This window comes from Cynocephalus volans, chromosome 1, assembly GCF_027409185.1.
Source record: "Cynocephalus volans isolate mCynVol1 chromosome 1, mCynVol1.pri, whole genome shotgun sequence".
In the NCBI taxonomy this organism is placed as follows: Eukaryota; Metazoa; Chordata; class Mammalia; order Dermoptera; family Cynocephalidae; genus Cynocephalus; species Cynocephalus volans.
The window spans coordinates 77460497-77475729 of NC_084460.1; the positions used below are offsets into that span (position 1 = coordinate 77460497).

Below are 15233 nucleotides of genomic sequence, written 5' to 3' on the forward strand. Positions count from 1 at the left end.
TCCCTTTTCCCTGCCCAACCCCACACAGACAAGTTTTTCTTATGTGCATGAGACATTGATAAACCCAGCAAGGTGGTGATGGCCAAAGGTCTTAGGTAATTCATAGATGGAATGACAGAAGGCATAGTAATCAATATTTGCTCAGTTCTATCCACATTAAATGAGCTGTGTTGAAAATAGCGTTTTCTTGCCAAATCCTGAACCTCAAGGCTAAACAATTCTCTTCTCCATACTTTGTTTTCTGAAAAAGTGGCTTCAGAGCAGCATCTCCTGGAGGACGGCTACAATGCATCGAAGTTGCCGTGGCTCTTTCTGCCCGTTCAGTCTGCTCCTTAAACTTTGAGCGTGAACCCCGCTGCTACTTTATGTCTTGTTTATCTCACTTTCTGCTATGCCTTAATGCTTTTCTTCATTTCAAATTATGCCCCAATTTCATACCAGTTTATCTTTTATAAATCCATATTTTGATGGGCTCAAGCAAGGATAATGAAAAGAAATATTTATTTACACTTTGTACATATTGATGCTTACAAACAAGAGAAGGCTTAGTGGCCTCTAATCTCTACACATCAGTATAATCATAATATATGCGGACTTCGGATCTTCTGACACTTTGCAGTGATCTGATGCTTTCGCTCCTGGTTCTGATATTTGATTTCTTGAACAGCCTTCTTGAAAATGACCTACACATGAAAAAGTAAATTATTGGATCCAGGCATACATTGCATGCAGACAAGAAAAGTGTCATTTCTTTGCAGTAGTACAGGATTTTGTGTGCAGATTGATCTAAAAGCCTGTCTAAGTGACTAAAAGTAAAAGGAATTCTGCACAAGTGATATGGTAGAAAGCAGGTAAAAAACACAGCCACAACCACCCTGATGCTCTGGTTGTGTTTTCGCTTTCGGCTTGACTGACTTATGAATTGCCTGCTGGATTTGTGGATGTACCTGGATATGGCTATGTAACACCCAATCAGAATCACCAGCACAGCCACAAACAGGCAGCTGTTAATGTAGATGACTGCCTCATGCCATTTGATTCCCAGAGGACTTTTAAGCTTCATGCAGTCTTGGATATTTTCCTTAGTTGGTTGGCCATTTGTTAGGATGATGTTTGGCAAGGACAGAACAGTCATGATCACCCAAACACAAACAGATAAAACCTTCGTAAAGGTTATGCTGTACATGCGAGAGTCCCCAAATGGCTTCACCACCTTCAGATAGCGATCAATGCTTATCAGCCCGAGAAACACGATGGAAGTATACATGTTTGCATAAAACAGAACGGAAGTGTATCTGCAGAGGATAAAGTTGAAGTACCAAGGTCCGAATCCTGCATCATGGACTATTCGAAATGGAAATGTCAGCGTCATTATGAGGTCAGCCACCACTATGTTTTTGAGATAAAATATGAAGCTGGTTTTATTCCTGATGTGGAAGAAGATCCACACCGCTAGACCATTCAGCAAGATGCTTGCCACAAAGATAATGAGGTAAAGCACAGGCAAGACGATAGTGTCAAATTCGTTGTTAAGGGTGGTGTTCTTTCCCGTTCCATCACTCGTGTTACTTGGAGTGTGACCACCTTGTCCATGCAGCTCGTTATCTGTAGGAGAAGTGGGGAGACGTCACTTCAGTGGGTGGCATGCATGCCCTACAGCCACTAGGCCCCCTGACAGGCTGAACTCTTGTTATGTTGGTGAGTTTAAAGATGTCATCTGTGATTGAAAGAATCACATTGAGGGCTTTGTTAATGTTTTGAGTGGTCAAAGAATCGGTGACCTTCCCCCTCAACACTCCTTCCCCCACACCAAAGTCCCTTGAGTAAAAGGTCATATTTCTGATTCCTTATACCAACCTTTTGAAAATAGAGATAGCAGTGTAAATTATCCTGGCTTTTAATTCAGCATCTGATATCATTACAGATAGAATCAACAACATCAGGGGCAGAAAAATAAAATTTCCTATAATAAGAAAATAAAATGGCTACTACATGGTTATTGTTTCAGTGTAGTCTTTGGTGCACTCTTTGAGTATATCTTTTATGCCCCTCAGTTTTAAGCTGTTTAATCATCAAGAGTCGGAAACTAGCAGGTCATTTTGGATTTTTTGCTTATGACTTTCTTATAGTACTTAAGAACCTTTAGAAACGATTGTTAGGAATAGAAATAAAGTTTCTTGGCATTTTTTTTTTTTTAAGTAGAAAGAAAATATACTGTCTTCTGAAGTTACAAGAAAAGTCTTAGGTTAAAGTAGACCTGACTCACTTATTCTCTTAAGTCCCTTTTCACCTTAGTAGAACATAAGTTGTTGGTAGGTATGAAGATTACTGCTGGTTATTATAAATATTTACACACCATCTTGTGCATTTTTGATAAAATATATTTGTATAATTGAATATCTACAAATATGTGTTTCTCTGTAGTCCAATGAAAAATGCTGATTTTGTTTTCTCATTCTTAAAGAAGACAACTTATTAATAATAATTATAGGCTAGTACATTCATTTACAAGGCTAGATCGTACCTATTACATGTATTATATAAATTTCTTTAAACGTTTTGCTTTTTTGAAATTTTTAGTTTATGATATTAAAGACTTACATACCATACCACTCCATCATGTTATCAGTGAAATGGTTTACAGGTGTTTGGTTTATATGGCAGCCATGAAAGCAGGCCTCTGAGATCTCTGTGCTCTGGATCCATCACCACCTTCTTGCTGTTGCCACACTTCCCAGGGACTGCTCCCAGCTCGTAGCTGAGCACCTCTGATGAGTGACTTTGGCTGGAGGGCTGCTCACCCTGGTCAAAACTTTCTTCAAAAGGCACTGCAGTCTGACTCTTCCCACTCAACCTCCTCCCTACCCTCCCCTTCCCCTCTCCTACATGGTGGTTTGAGGGCTGTCCCAGCCTCCCACCTCCCTCCCCACTCTCCCCTGCATCAATTTCTGCCAGCGAATCTCTTGGCCATCCAGTCACGTTCTCTTATCTGCTTTCTTGGAGAACTTGAACTAATACAGTTCACAAATGCACTTTTTGGGTATAAGGTTAGAAGGAAGGACATTCCTGAAATTTTACTTCCCACTAATTAATAATACTTACTATAGTAACTGTTTTGGAATGATTTTGTTTTAGAGGTAAAAGCATGAATTTAGCCCTCATTTCCCTACAGACAGGCAGTTTAGTATATATTTTGGTTCCCTTCTTTGAAGAGAAACGGGGAAGATAGTTTTGATGATTATAATCCAAAAACAGGTTTTTAAATTGCTGCCTGAAATTTAAGTGCAGGCTCTTCCAGAGTTACCTTGTCCTCTTTCTAATTCTTTCCCTTTTATTTCTTGTTATGTGTGTCTTTAAAAACTGGTTTTCCTGGCCTAAATATCCTTACACAGGCTACTAATTTATACCTGGACTAGCCTGTTATGAAATCCACAGTATTATTAAGCTTTACAACTTTAAAATGCCTGATTCAGCTGCCATCTGTATTACTGTTGCCAGTTTCAAATATTGTCTTGAACAGTATCACTCAAGCCTCTTTTGATTTAATGAAGTGTTGCAGTCTTGCCTGTATCCGCACCAGAAGATCCAAATCAGCATCAGTGCCATTAGAAGCTTCTTAAGATGTGTCTTTTTTTTTTTACCGAGTTAAGATATCTGCTTGAATTAATTTATCCAATTAAAGTATTAGCAGTCACTTTCATTTAACCCAGGATAGAACCCTTAGGGAAGTGGAGAGAGGACAGGTTAGTTTTAATCAGGATAAAGGGTCCCGCTGAGGCACACAGCCTGAAAAGGAGCCGTTACATCATCTCCTGAAATGATGGCTATCCCTCGCCACACTTATGAGTTGCTTTTCAAAGCCCTTGTAAATTCAGATAGAATAATTCACTAGCTACAGCACACCAGGCATGGAGTGTTTGAACTCTCAGTGCTGGCTCCCTGCACCTGCTGTGCCTACCCACGTGGAGTGGAAGGGCGCACACTTCCCACTGGTGCCCAGGGATTGCGTGTTTGTGCAATGTATCATTATAATATTTTAAAGTTTAATTATATGAACAGCACTCTTATTAGATGATTTACCTACCAATTATGGTTATTGTCAGAGTCTTAAATCAGAATGTGAAAAAAAGTCCTTACAGATACTCTCTCTCATAAATAAAAAAAATCAAGCCTGGGTGGCCTCACTCCATAGTGGCTGTTGAACTGTTTTGTGGCTTTGAGACAGTCTGGTGTTCAGCTTGCTGATTATGTCACCTCACAGTATTTGCTTTTTTAGTTTATGTATTGGTTAACATTGTGGAATATAGGAGTTGTTAATTCAATGGGATAGGCCTGGGCCTGGCTATTGCTTCATTTACAAATTCCACATTTACAACACAGCAGCTTAAACAAATTAGTGGTTAAAAACCTGTTGTGGGTTATTTTGTGAAGTGTTATGGTAGTAGAGAGAAAAAATGGTTCCTAGCAAGCAGGGTGACCCATCTGTCGGTTGCTCTGGAAGGCTCAAAACTTAATATTGAGAGTTTTGTTTGATTTATTTATTTTCTTGAATTAAGTCTACGTCATATTTTTTCTGCCAGCTACCCTATCACTTCTTCTCTTCTTCATCATTGCCCCTAATTTTTCTAAAACGTAGGGGTATGCTCAGAAGCATTCTCTGCACAGAGTTCCTGCACGGGACATTGACCGTGCAGGTGAACAGCTTCCTCACCTGGCAGCCTGCCATACTGTTCTTCACTGCTGGGAAAGGACTTGGCCAAGAGGGAACGGTTTTAATGACAATAGCTTGGTTATTCAATTAAGAAAAATTGGAAGCTGTTTTTACAGTGTAAAGGCTATTTTCTCACCTACCCCTTTTAATAGGATGGTGCTCACTGTACCTTTAGTGCAGGACTTGATATAGAGCAATGATTGAGAATAAAAACACATTTGTTATTGTCTCCCCCACTCCCCTCCCCAAAGTCCTTTTAAATTAAAAAATGAAATGACGTAAGAGCTATACTTCTATAGTAAATTGTTTTGTGCTGTATGTGAGGGTGGTATTGTGTGTGTGTATATGTTTGGGAGGCGGTGGCTGTGGTGTTGGTGTTAGGGGGAGCATGTGTGTGCATGGGTGTGTTGAAGGAATGCATGGGCTTTGTAGCCAGGTGTACCACTAACTACATGTGGCTTTTAACATTTAAATTAAAATTAAGCACTATTAAAATTTCAGTTCCTCAGTCATACTAGCCACATTCAAGTTTCTCAATAACCACATGTGGCTACCATATTGGCCAGCACAGATATAGAGAATTTTAATTGTTGCAGAAAGTCCTACTTGACAATGCTGGTTTAGTCACTTAATGACTTTGTGAAATGGAATAATTTTGTTGGGTCTCCTGAAAGTTAAGTACTTTGCAGACATTATTTTGAGCATAGTATCTTGGACTTAGTAGGTATTCTCTCTGTAACATAAGGTGCTGATTATAATTTGTCATCAATAGAGGCACATTGTGAATGATAAAAAGAGAGGTGAAGAATCTTGGCACTTTTGCCTTTGGTGAAGCTGCATCATTGCTCATTGGGGCGTGCCACTCTTTGGCACAAAATGTGAAAGTATCGACATAGGCCACTGCTCTACCTGCCAGATGGGAATGAAATAATAATGTCATGCAAATTATAGGGTGTCACTGCCATGGCACAACTGCCCCTGTATGATCATCTTCTAAATAGTTACCCAGTAGTGTAGGTAGATGTTGTCTTTGGTCTCGGGAACTTCAGTGAACCTTAGTTTAAGCTATTTAATGTGGGAAGTGGTATGTACTTAGCTTGGATTTAAAAATCTTTCTCAAGTGTTAATTTAACCCTGCTCATCATTTTAGAGATGGTCTGTAAAGGAAACAAAGTTTAAATGAAATAATAGCAAGTTAAATTTATCTCACAGTGATGCCTTCCTGCATGTTTGCTGTTTTATACTCAATGAAAGGCAAGGCTAAATGCTGGTTTATTTTGTTTGTTGGTTCTGTGACCATTGAAACCCAAAAATTGTCACCCAGTGAAAATAACAGTCATTGATCAAATGAGTTTATCTCTGCATCTTTTCCTATGGCTTACTTGGTAGTTTTGCAAGTGTCAAGTTGAGCCCCATTCTTTAGTGGTGATGCGCTGTAAGCAAGAACGTGTGTCAGGAAACACTCGGGGATGGTTGAGGCATGAGTTCAGCATAGGCTATTCCTGGTTTGATTTCTAGGGGAGAAAAGTGGAAAAAAAATTAACTAAGGAATTTGAATATACCGTATTTCAATTTTTTCAGTTTTTTCAAAAAAAAATTCTTTGTTATAAAGAAAACACATACTCTTTGGATGTGAACACTTATACCACACAAGAGTTGTCTATTTGTGTCTTTTTTTCAGCCTGCCATAAAGTATGTCTATTATGTGATTTTTGGCTAAATATCTTAACTTTTCTGAGCTTCAGATTCTTCACAACATTTTGATAAAGATTTACTGAGATCATATGTGTACGTGATGTTGTATACTGTAAAACATTATTTCCCCCACCCCTTTTTCTGCAGCCTGGTCTGTTCTCTGTTTTCTGGCTTCTCTGAGGTGTTGACCAAAGAGAGGAGAAATCCTGGGAACCGTTTTGGAAAGTACAGCTACAGTAAAATATACTTACGGAACAGTTTACTGTAGGGGAAGTCGTACTGTTTCTCATGAAATGAAACCATGTGGGACTTTCATGTTGCCTCATTGATGGTGCTCATATACCACAGAGCTGCAAAGAGACCCCACGTAACCTCCTCCCTTCCAAGTAGAAAGCAAAAGTCTGGCTGGTGTAAGCAATTACTTTTGTCCTTTTACATTTGCAAGAGTCAGCAGGACAAGGACACTTTGAAGGCAAAAGTATATTTAAGTTTTGCAGTAAGTGGAGAGACACTTATTCTTTCTTTTTTTGTTACCGTTTCCCTTTCTCCTGTTCACCAGTATCACATGTAGGTAAGGTACTTTGGATTTGGTAGTAGGTTGAAAAAAATGGTTTGCCAATTTTCAGTGATTCCCTTCCTGCCTGCCCCAAATCAGGTCTTTTGAGAGTTTAGACCCTCTATCCATATCTCATCTTGATTTGCTACACTATGTGGTACGTAGCAGACATTCAGAAGATATAAAAGATAATTTTGGGCTAATGGAACATAGATGATGATTGGGGCTCCTAGAGTTTCTCCTGTTTTGAGACCAGCATTGCATTATTTTTAATGTAAGGCAAGGAGATGAAACCCTACTTTCTTTTTACTAAAGTTGACTGGGGAGAATGATCGAGGCATTAATTTTTTAAACCTCGTAATAATTTTTTTAAACTTCATAATAATGATCTAAAAAGCTTGAATCCAACTTCTCATGGAAACATTTTAAGGAATTTACCTGAAAAACACATCTTTAATTTTGTGTTTCTCTGTTCCCAAGTTATGTGGTTTTCTTCTCCCTGGCTTCACTCCTAGTTCACTTGTTGACAGCAGCAGTGAGAGAGAAAGACAGCAGGCAGTTCACCATTGAGGAGGACACAGAAAAGAGACTGGGAGAAAATACTTGCGTATCACATTTCTGATAAAAGATTTATATTCAGAATATGCAAAGAACTTGTACAACTTCCTCATGAGAAAACAATGCAGTTGAAAAATTGTCAAAAGATGTCTAGATGTTTCACGAAGAGCACATGAAAAGACACTCAACGTCATTAATCAGTAGTGAAATTCAAATTAAAACTACAATGTAATACCATTTCAAATCTACCAGAGTGGTATAAATAAAATAATAGACAATAACAGATGTTGCCAAGGATGTGGAGAGACAGGAACTCTTATGCATTGCTGGTGAGAATTTAAAATGGTACTGCCACTCTGGAAGCAATTTGGCAGTTTCTTTAAAGTTAAAACTAAATCTATCATGCAACCTAGCTATTACATTCCTAGGTATCTACCCAAGAGAGATGAAACATATGCCCATGCAAAGACTTGTATGCAGATGTTTATAGTAGCATTTTTTATTATAGTTAAAAGCAGAATGAACCCAATTTCTGTCTGGAGAGTGGATAGACAAAACACGGCTTAGTTATACAATGGAATACCACTCAGCAATGAAAAGAAATGAGCTATAGCTACCATATGGATGAGCCTCAAAAACACCTTGCAAGGGAAAGAAGCTGGACACAAAAGACCACATACCATTTAGACGAAATGTCCAGAAAAGGTATACCTATAGAGGCATAAAGTAGATTAGTGTTTGCTGGGGTTGGGGGCTGGAGTGGAGGTTAACTATAAAGCGTTTATGAGGAATTTTATTGGAGTGATGAAAACTGGATTATGGCAATGGTTTCACAAATCTCTAAATTTACTAAAAATCATTGAATTATATACTTAAAATGGATGAAAATTATAGTATGTGAATTATATCACAAAATTAAAAAGGAAAAAAGAGTATACAGAAAAGGAATAAAAAGAAGCTCACTGTGTAAGAATGGATGCGTTTTCAAGACCAAGGAAAAAGCACATAAAAAGCACACTCCCTGTCCTCTGTTTAAGACAGTAGGGAAATGTAAGGGGGAGAGCCACCCCCTGACGTGAGTGAGGGTGCTGCTTAGTGAACTGTATGATGCGTTTATGAGTCCTTCCTTTGGAATTGGGTTCATAGTTCAGACACACTGGATATAGCTGGCAATTTGTACTTTTTGAGGATTCATATTCCTGTTTTCTTCATAATTCCTGTTGGTAGTTGGAGTTTTGGTTAGTTCAGACATGACATTTGGATTTTCTGGGATCAAATTTGTTACACAGGTTTGGGAAATGATGTTTGATTCTCTTCTACTTGCTTCTGAGAGTTTTCTCTCTCTCCATTCTCTTTACTACTTTCTTTGAATGAAGTCCTCCAAGTTTAAGTCACAGCCCCTCATTCTTCTTTTTCTGTTTTTCAAGAGAATTCACATCCATGATGTGAATTACTCTTTTTTACCCCCAAACTCCAAACTTACATTGGGGTGTGTCATATGTCTGCATTTTCAAATTCAGCTCATCTAAACTTTAACTGTTTTGCCCTTTCTTCAAAAGAAACCACTTTTCCTTTAATTTGTAAGTTCAGAACCTCAGTACTCCATTTGATACCTCTCTCTTCCTTGACCCTCATCTACTCAGTTACTTATTTCCATTTCATTCTTTCAGTTTCTTCTGCTGTAATACCTTACGTTTGCTTCTGTCTCTGCTTGCTCCTGCCCGGTTATCCCGATCGAGGCCCTCCTTGTCTCACGGTGGGTCACTGTCCTGACCTCCCTTCTGGTTTTTCTGCTTCTTGCTTCATCCCTCTCAAGTCTCTCTGCTGCTTGTTGTCAGATTCATCTTTCTAAATTGCCCACATAGTCATGCCTTTCTTTTGCTCCCTAACCCTGCATTATTGTAGGGTAGGGCAATTCTTGAATTATAATTACTAATCAAAGATAAGGAGTTATTAGTTAATTAATTTTTATATTTTATTTATTTATTTATTTTTGTTTGTCTGTTTTTGGTGGCTGGCCACTATAGAGACCCAAACCCTTGACCTTGGTGTTACAACACTGCACTCTAACCGACTGAGCTAACTGGCCAGCCAGGAGTTATTTTTGTAGTGTTGAAGATTATGGAGTGTGGAAGCCAAAACATGCTGCATTCTGGAAATTAATTAAAAATTGACAATAAACTTTGGGGATGTCTGCTTACCCATAATCTTTGGAATCACGGATACGATAATATCTACTTTACAGCATCGTTATGAGATTAACTTGAATATACATTTATAAATTAAGTGCTTTATAAATGTTAGTTTTTGTTTCTGTTATTCCTGTTCATCTTTGCCTAAATGAAATTCAAGATCACTTTTCTTTTATTGGGAATCTCTACTTTAACCAAACTGTTGACTCTCAGGGCCATGCCTTATGGCTAACCAACCACTGGCTTTTCTTCATACCCATTCCTGTTCCTTGCATGACCTTCTCCCCACCCCAACCCCCACCCCCTCTTTCCTACCATGGAAACCTCTACCTCTTCTTCAGTGCCAAGCATACCTGGTCTCATTTGTAAGGTCACTTATTGAGAGTCTGTTCATGCTTTATGCTCTGGGTTTGTAAAGATCAGGGTGGTACGTTTCAGCCCTCAATTTAGAGTCTAGTTGAGAATCCAGAAGTAAACAGACTATTTTAATATAGAGTAGGATGCGGTGGAAATACACAGGGAAGCAGAGGTTGGGGAGGGTCCATGGCAGGTGTGAGGTCTGGGTTGTGGTGGGTTCGCCTGAGGTTCAGTGGGAAAGAGCAGATGGAATTGCTGCGTGTGGCTGAAGATAAGGTGTAATAATCTACTGGGGGGTGATGGTGGCATTGTGGGATGGAGAGATGTGACAGATTTGAGGCATATTAAGGAATTAGTGGCTGAGTGACGTTGGTGAAAAGGGAGAAGTGTTGTAGACCTTCCAGGCAGTGGTGTTGGTTTCTTTTACTGATGTGGGGCCCATGAGAAGACATGTTGGGATGGGTGGAGTTCAGCTTTGGATTTGTTGTTTTCACTGTGCCTTATCGTATGCAGGTGGAGATACCCACTAGATGACTGAAGAGACAGGTCTGGAGCCCAGGGAAGTGCTCCCGGCTGGTGATGTAAATGGAAGGCCAATGGAAAGTAGGTGATAGAAGAAGCTGTGGAAATGGATGAGGTTGCTCAGAAGGAAACCACACAGTGGAGTGAGGATAGCAGAGGGCTGAGCGAGATGTTTTCAAGGGGCAATTTTAGGGAAAGGGAAGTACCCGTAGGAGTGGACAGAGAGTTGGGAGGACTACCAGGAAAGAGTAATGTCATGTGAGTGAGAAGAGAGTCTAAAAAATGAGGACTTGTGCCTGGTTTTATCTTGTGGGGAGTCAGTGACATAGGACAGCAAAGTGCTGTTGGATAGGATTTGGTCACAGAGAGGTCACTGGGCTGTGCTGTGTGTGTGTGTGGTGGGGAGGGCAGGGTGGACGTTGGCGGCAGAAGCAGGAGGCTGATGCTGGAGTGCTGAGTAGTACTTGTGAAGTGAGGAGAGGAGGCAGCGATGTCGGACAGTGCTTCCCAAGGATAACGTGCCTGTGATGGGAAGGAGACAGAGAGGGTGGGAGGTGGAGGTAGAGGTGGGATTGTTGGAAGATTTTGTTAAGTGTATCAGCTAATGCCTGGCATTTTAAAATTGTATTTTTCCAGTGTGGGTAAAAAACCAAAAAAAACCAAACAAAAACAACAAAAAAAAACCCCTGTCCTGACCTCTAGCCAAATATGGTGGCACCATGGTAGAGTGCAGAGAGCAAGGATTTGGCCTTCTGATATCTGGATCCCGATTCCAGCTCTGTTGCTGTCCAGCTTTTGGACCCTCCATTTCTTCATATATGAAATGGGTATGACGTCCACTATGGGGTGACTGCAAGGTTAAAATGAGATAGCGCTTACAAAGCAGCCTGCGCAGTCACGCGGTCATGCAAGTTCCTGTTCTATGTTGTAGGTACACAGTCAAATTTATTTAGTGATTGGTAGGCTGGATACAGAGTAACAGAAGTCTTTGCCACCTTGTTTATACTGAGACTGTTGTGTGGTTTGTGGCCAAAGCCACACACTTGGATTTCTGCTCAAAGAGCTTGCCCTTTTTTAATTCGTCTCTGAGCCTCACCTGCCCACTGTCTTTCTTCACAGTCTGCCCCTCGGCTTCAGGGCTCCCTGTGTGGTGTACGGCAGTGTGGCGCTGCTTCCTCTGCATGTCCCAGCTCCTGCAGGATGTTGCAATGAGGATTGCTTCAGCAATAGTAAAGGGCTTGGTTCCAGAACCTCACTCATGGGTGGGAATCCGGTCCTGCCACCTCCTGCTTCCCCAGCTGAGAGCTGATGAAACTACTCAAGAATGTGATGTCTGTGGTAGGCCCAGGTTTCACAGTTGCTCCTGAGGCTAGATGATATTGCTGCTTAGAGACCTTCTGTTTTTTTCAGCCACCCATTCATATTATCCCTTGGCTATTTTACTAACTGTGTTTCTATGTTGCTGATGGTAAGCTGTCTTTTTAAAATGAGGGTAGTGGAAAAGGATTAACATGTTCTCAGTTTCTCCTTCCTCTTAGACCCTGAACCTGTGGTTGATTTCTCAAGCAATCCCCAGAGCAATGCTATGACCTAGATATTTTATTCTTTTTTTCCCCCCCAGGTAGTAAGATACGAGGTTCAGACAGCTTCATTAACTTGTCCCGACTCACACAGCCAGTAATGGGTAGAGCCAGGATTCATATCAAATCTGATTGAAACTGAAGTTACAGTTCTTTTTCGTACACTGTTGTGGAGTAAAAATGAAGAATGATTCTGGGAGTTTATTTTGGAAGTCAGGAAGCAGGAGGGGAGTGTTAGGTTGCGGTGGTGGTTAGTTTTCCCCTCTAGGTCGTGTAGGAACTGCTCATCTTCCAAAGTAGATATAGTTTTACTTGGCCTGAACAATGTTGGAAACATCAGGAGATTTCAAATAAGAATTCATATCTGGATCCTGCTGTGACAGATGAGAAGATCTGCCAACACAAAGCGTGAATAGTCCAGCAGTATTAGCTGCCCCTTCCTGATAGAGAGGGAGCTTCAGTTCACCGGCCTGCATCGTTCTTTGTGCTCCCTAAGTGCAGTTGCTCACGATGAACTTTTTGGACTTAGTATTTGGTGGCGGTGGTTCTCAAATGACAGAGTTGTAATATCATTACCTCTCTTCTTTGTTTTCCACTTTGCTCTCCGGAAGCTCACATCTGACACTGTGAGAGTATCTGAGATCTGGGGGGTTATTTTGTCACTTTGCTACTGAAAAGCTATCCTAAATCAATGCTGGTCTAGTCCTTAAATTCCTGTAGTAAAGATGTAATATTCACAAAAGTCAACTGATGCAGAGTTTCAATTGAAAGATACAGCCTCTCTTTCATGTTGGAATCACCTGTAACCTAAGAATGAGAGAGAGAGAGAGAGAGAGAGAGAGAGAAAGAGAGAGAGAGTGTGTGTGTGTGTGTGTGTGTGTGTGTGTGTGTGTGTGTGTGTGTGTGTGTGTGTGTGTGTGTGTGTGTGTGTGTGTTTTCTCCAACTACACTAAGAGCATAGCTCTTCTGAAGGCCTGGGGACAGAAGCAGGTTACCTCACTGGTTATGAGTTGCCTCTTTTTGTAATGGAATGAAATCACTGTATTTGTAGGTCATTTCATTCATGCATGCTCGGATTCAGTCTCCCAAAGGTTCCAGGATGCAAAGCCCAGCAGGCCCCCATTCAGGTGTTTCAGGTGCTTCCCTGATGCTCTCTTTTCATAGTTGTGCCTCATGTGTAGCCCATAATTAGGCATATTTTGGTTCACATTTAGACTTAACGTATCTCTTTTTTTCAGGTGACCTCAGGTCACTTACTTTGTGGGTGTATATTTATTTATTTTTTTGGAGGGGGGAGGGCAGTATAAACTGGGTTGTAAACTCCCCAAAGACAAGGTTTGTTCTAATGGTTCTTTACAACCAGAGCCTCAAACTTGATTACTCCCTTTGTACAGAAAAGGAACCCCAGCAAGGTTCAACGACTTGTTCTTAAAGATAGTGAGAGGCAAAGCCGGGAAGTGGGCTGCAGTGGACGTGACCCCAGCTCAGGCTGCCTCTGCATTGTATTGCTTCACTTGCTTCGTGCAATGTCTGCAGTAGCCTGACTGGAACAAAGGGTCTCTGGCCTATATTCAGTAGGTAAGTGTTAAGTTTTTGACTCAGTCTTTGAGACTGTGATCCTGGGCCAAGTGTTTTACCTCGCAGTTCCTCATCTGTGAAATGTAGAGAATACTAAATACTGGGCCCAGTAACCGAAGGTGCTGTGCGAATCTGGTAAGATAACAAGTACTTAGTTAATTTTATAGTGTATGTGCTATAGTAATGTAAAGGTGTAAATTCAAGGCAAATAATATCTTTTTCCTGCTTAATAATAAAAGTCTTATTACTGATTAAGTCAGATTTTACAGTTCACTGAGTTGAAATGTGTATTTTTATTTTCTGTTAGGCAAAGTGTAACTTTACACGTAGGTAAATTCTGGATCATTGATGCAGAAGAGGCTGGTCAGAGAGGTTAGGGGCCGGAATAGTGGTTTTAGATGAATATGTGCTAAGCTGAATACATTTCAAGTGACTTCTGGTCTGTTAAAAAAAATTCTCAGATTTCAAGACCCCAGTTAAAGTCTTGAGTTATTTGATTATCATTTATTAGCCTATTAAAAGAAGAATAATGCTTTCACAAGCTTACGTAGGGTGCTATTCCTTGTTTTGAAGGGGTCATCCTGTGGCTTAAGCCTTATACTTAAGGGGTATAATTAGTCCTCATGGCGGTGGTCATGGCTGTCTGATAAGCACTCTGATAAGGGCATCGTGTGACTTTCTGGGCTGTGGATGTGGTGGTAGGCATTCTTCAGTCCTCTCCCAGTAGCATGGAGTCAGGCTAGCTACCCTGATTCTTCTAATCTTAGCTGAACCAAGTCTTCATGCTGTTTAAGTCAATGGAATAAGACAGGTGCCCAAGAGAACAGTTTTCCTTTAGTTTTATCCCTTGTCTTCATTGTTAATTTTAAAATTCTCTAGTGAGGTCTGTAACATGAGTGGATACTTCACAGTTTTTATCAGCATCAAACCCTCACTGCTTCTCATTTTTCTCCTCTAATTAAAAAAAAAAAAAAAAAAACCCCACTATGTAGTAAAAGGATCTGACATCACATATAATGCATTTTATGAAAAAAAAATTATATATACACACATACATAACATTTTCTTCTAAGTAATTCCTACTTAAGTGAATTATTGACTTCTGGCATTAATTATCATTTCTTTTATTTTAATAAAACAATTTTCTCAAACTAATGAGAATACTTGAATCAAAATAATTCTTTCCAGGTTGATGTACGAAGATGGTAATTTCCTCAACTAGGAGAAATAGTAACCTCTATGTTTGTGTATCCTAATATTTCCCACATGTGTTTTCCTCCTGCCTGTCACAGTTCCTTCATTGGTCTCCTCAGTCACAGCCCTCATTGGCTTCTTGTCTTGTACAGGGCACAGCTCAAGCCCCTCTGGCAGGTGATGAGGCCCTCCTGACCTGACCCTGTCAACCTACCCACTTTGCAGCTCCCAAGCTCCCACACCAGGCCTTTCTTACCTGCCTTGCTTTTTGTTCTGAAAATCCTTTCCCT

General features: G+C 40.3%; 2 protein-coding genes across 2 annotated transcripts in view; one reads left to right on the forward strand and one right to left on the reverse strand.

Moving 5' to 3' along the window:
- Positions 1 to 15233, forward strand: part of MED12L (mediator complex subunit 12L) — a 320736-nt gene that overhangs the window by 185735 nt on the left and 119768 nt on the right. The gene's annotated exons all lie outside the window — the stretch shown is intronic.
- On the reverse strand, positions 563 to 6127 carry GPR87 (G protein-coupled receptor 87). Its single transcript, XM_063098451.1, has 2 exons — positions 6094 to 6127; positions 563 to 1605 (listed from the first exon to the last, which is right to left on the reverse strand). Exons 1-2 carry the CDS (start codon positions 6125 to 6127, stop codon positions 563 to 565), a joined length of 1077 nt encoding a protein of 358 aa, XP_062954521.1.

Excerpts from the sequence above, each read along its gene's own strand:
- GPR87 (XM_063098451.1), bottom strand. The coding sequence starts at position 6,127 with ATGGGGCTCAACTTGACACTTGCAAAACTACCAA. Across the intron at positions 1,606-6,093 it reads GACACTTGCAAAACTACCAA|ATAACGAGCTGCATGGACAA; the intron begins GTAAGCCATAGG and ends CTTCTCCTACAG.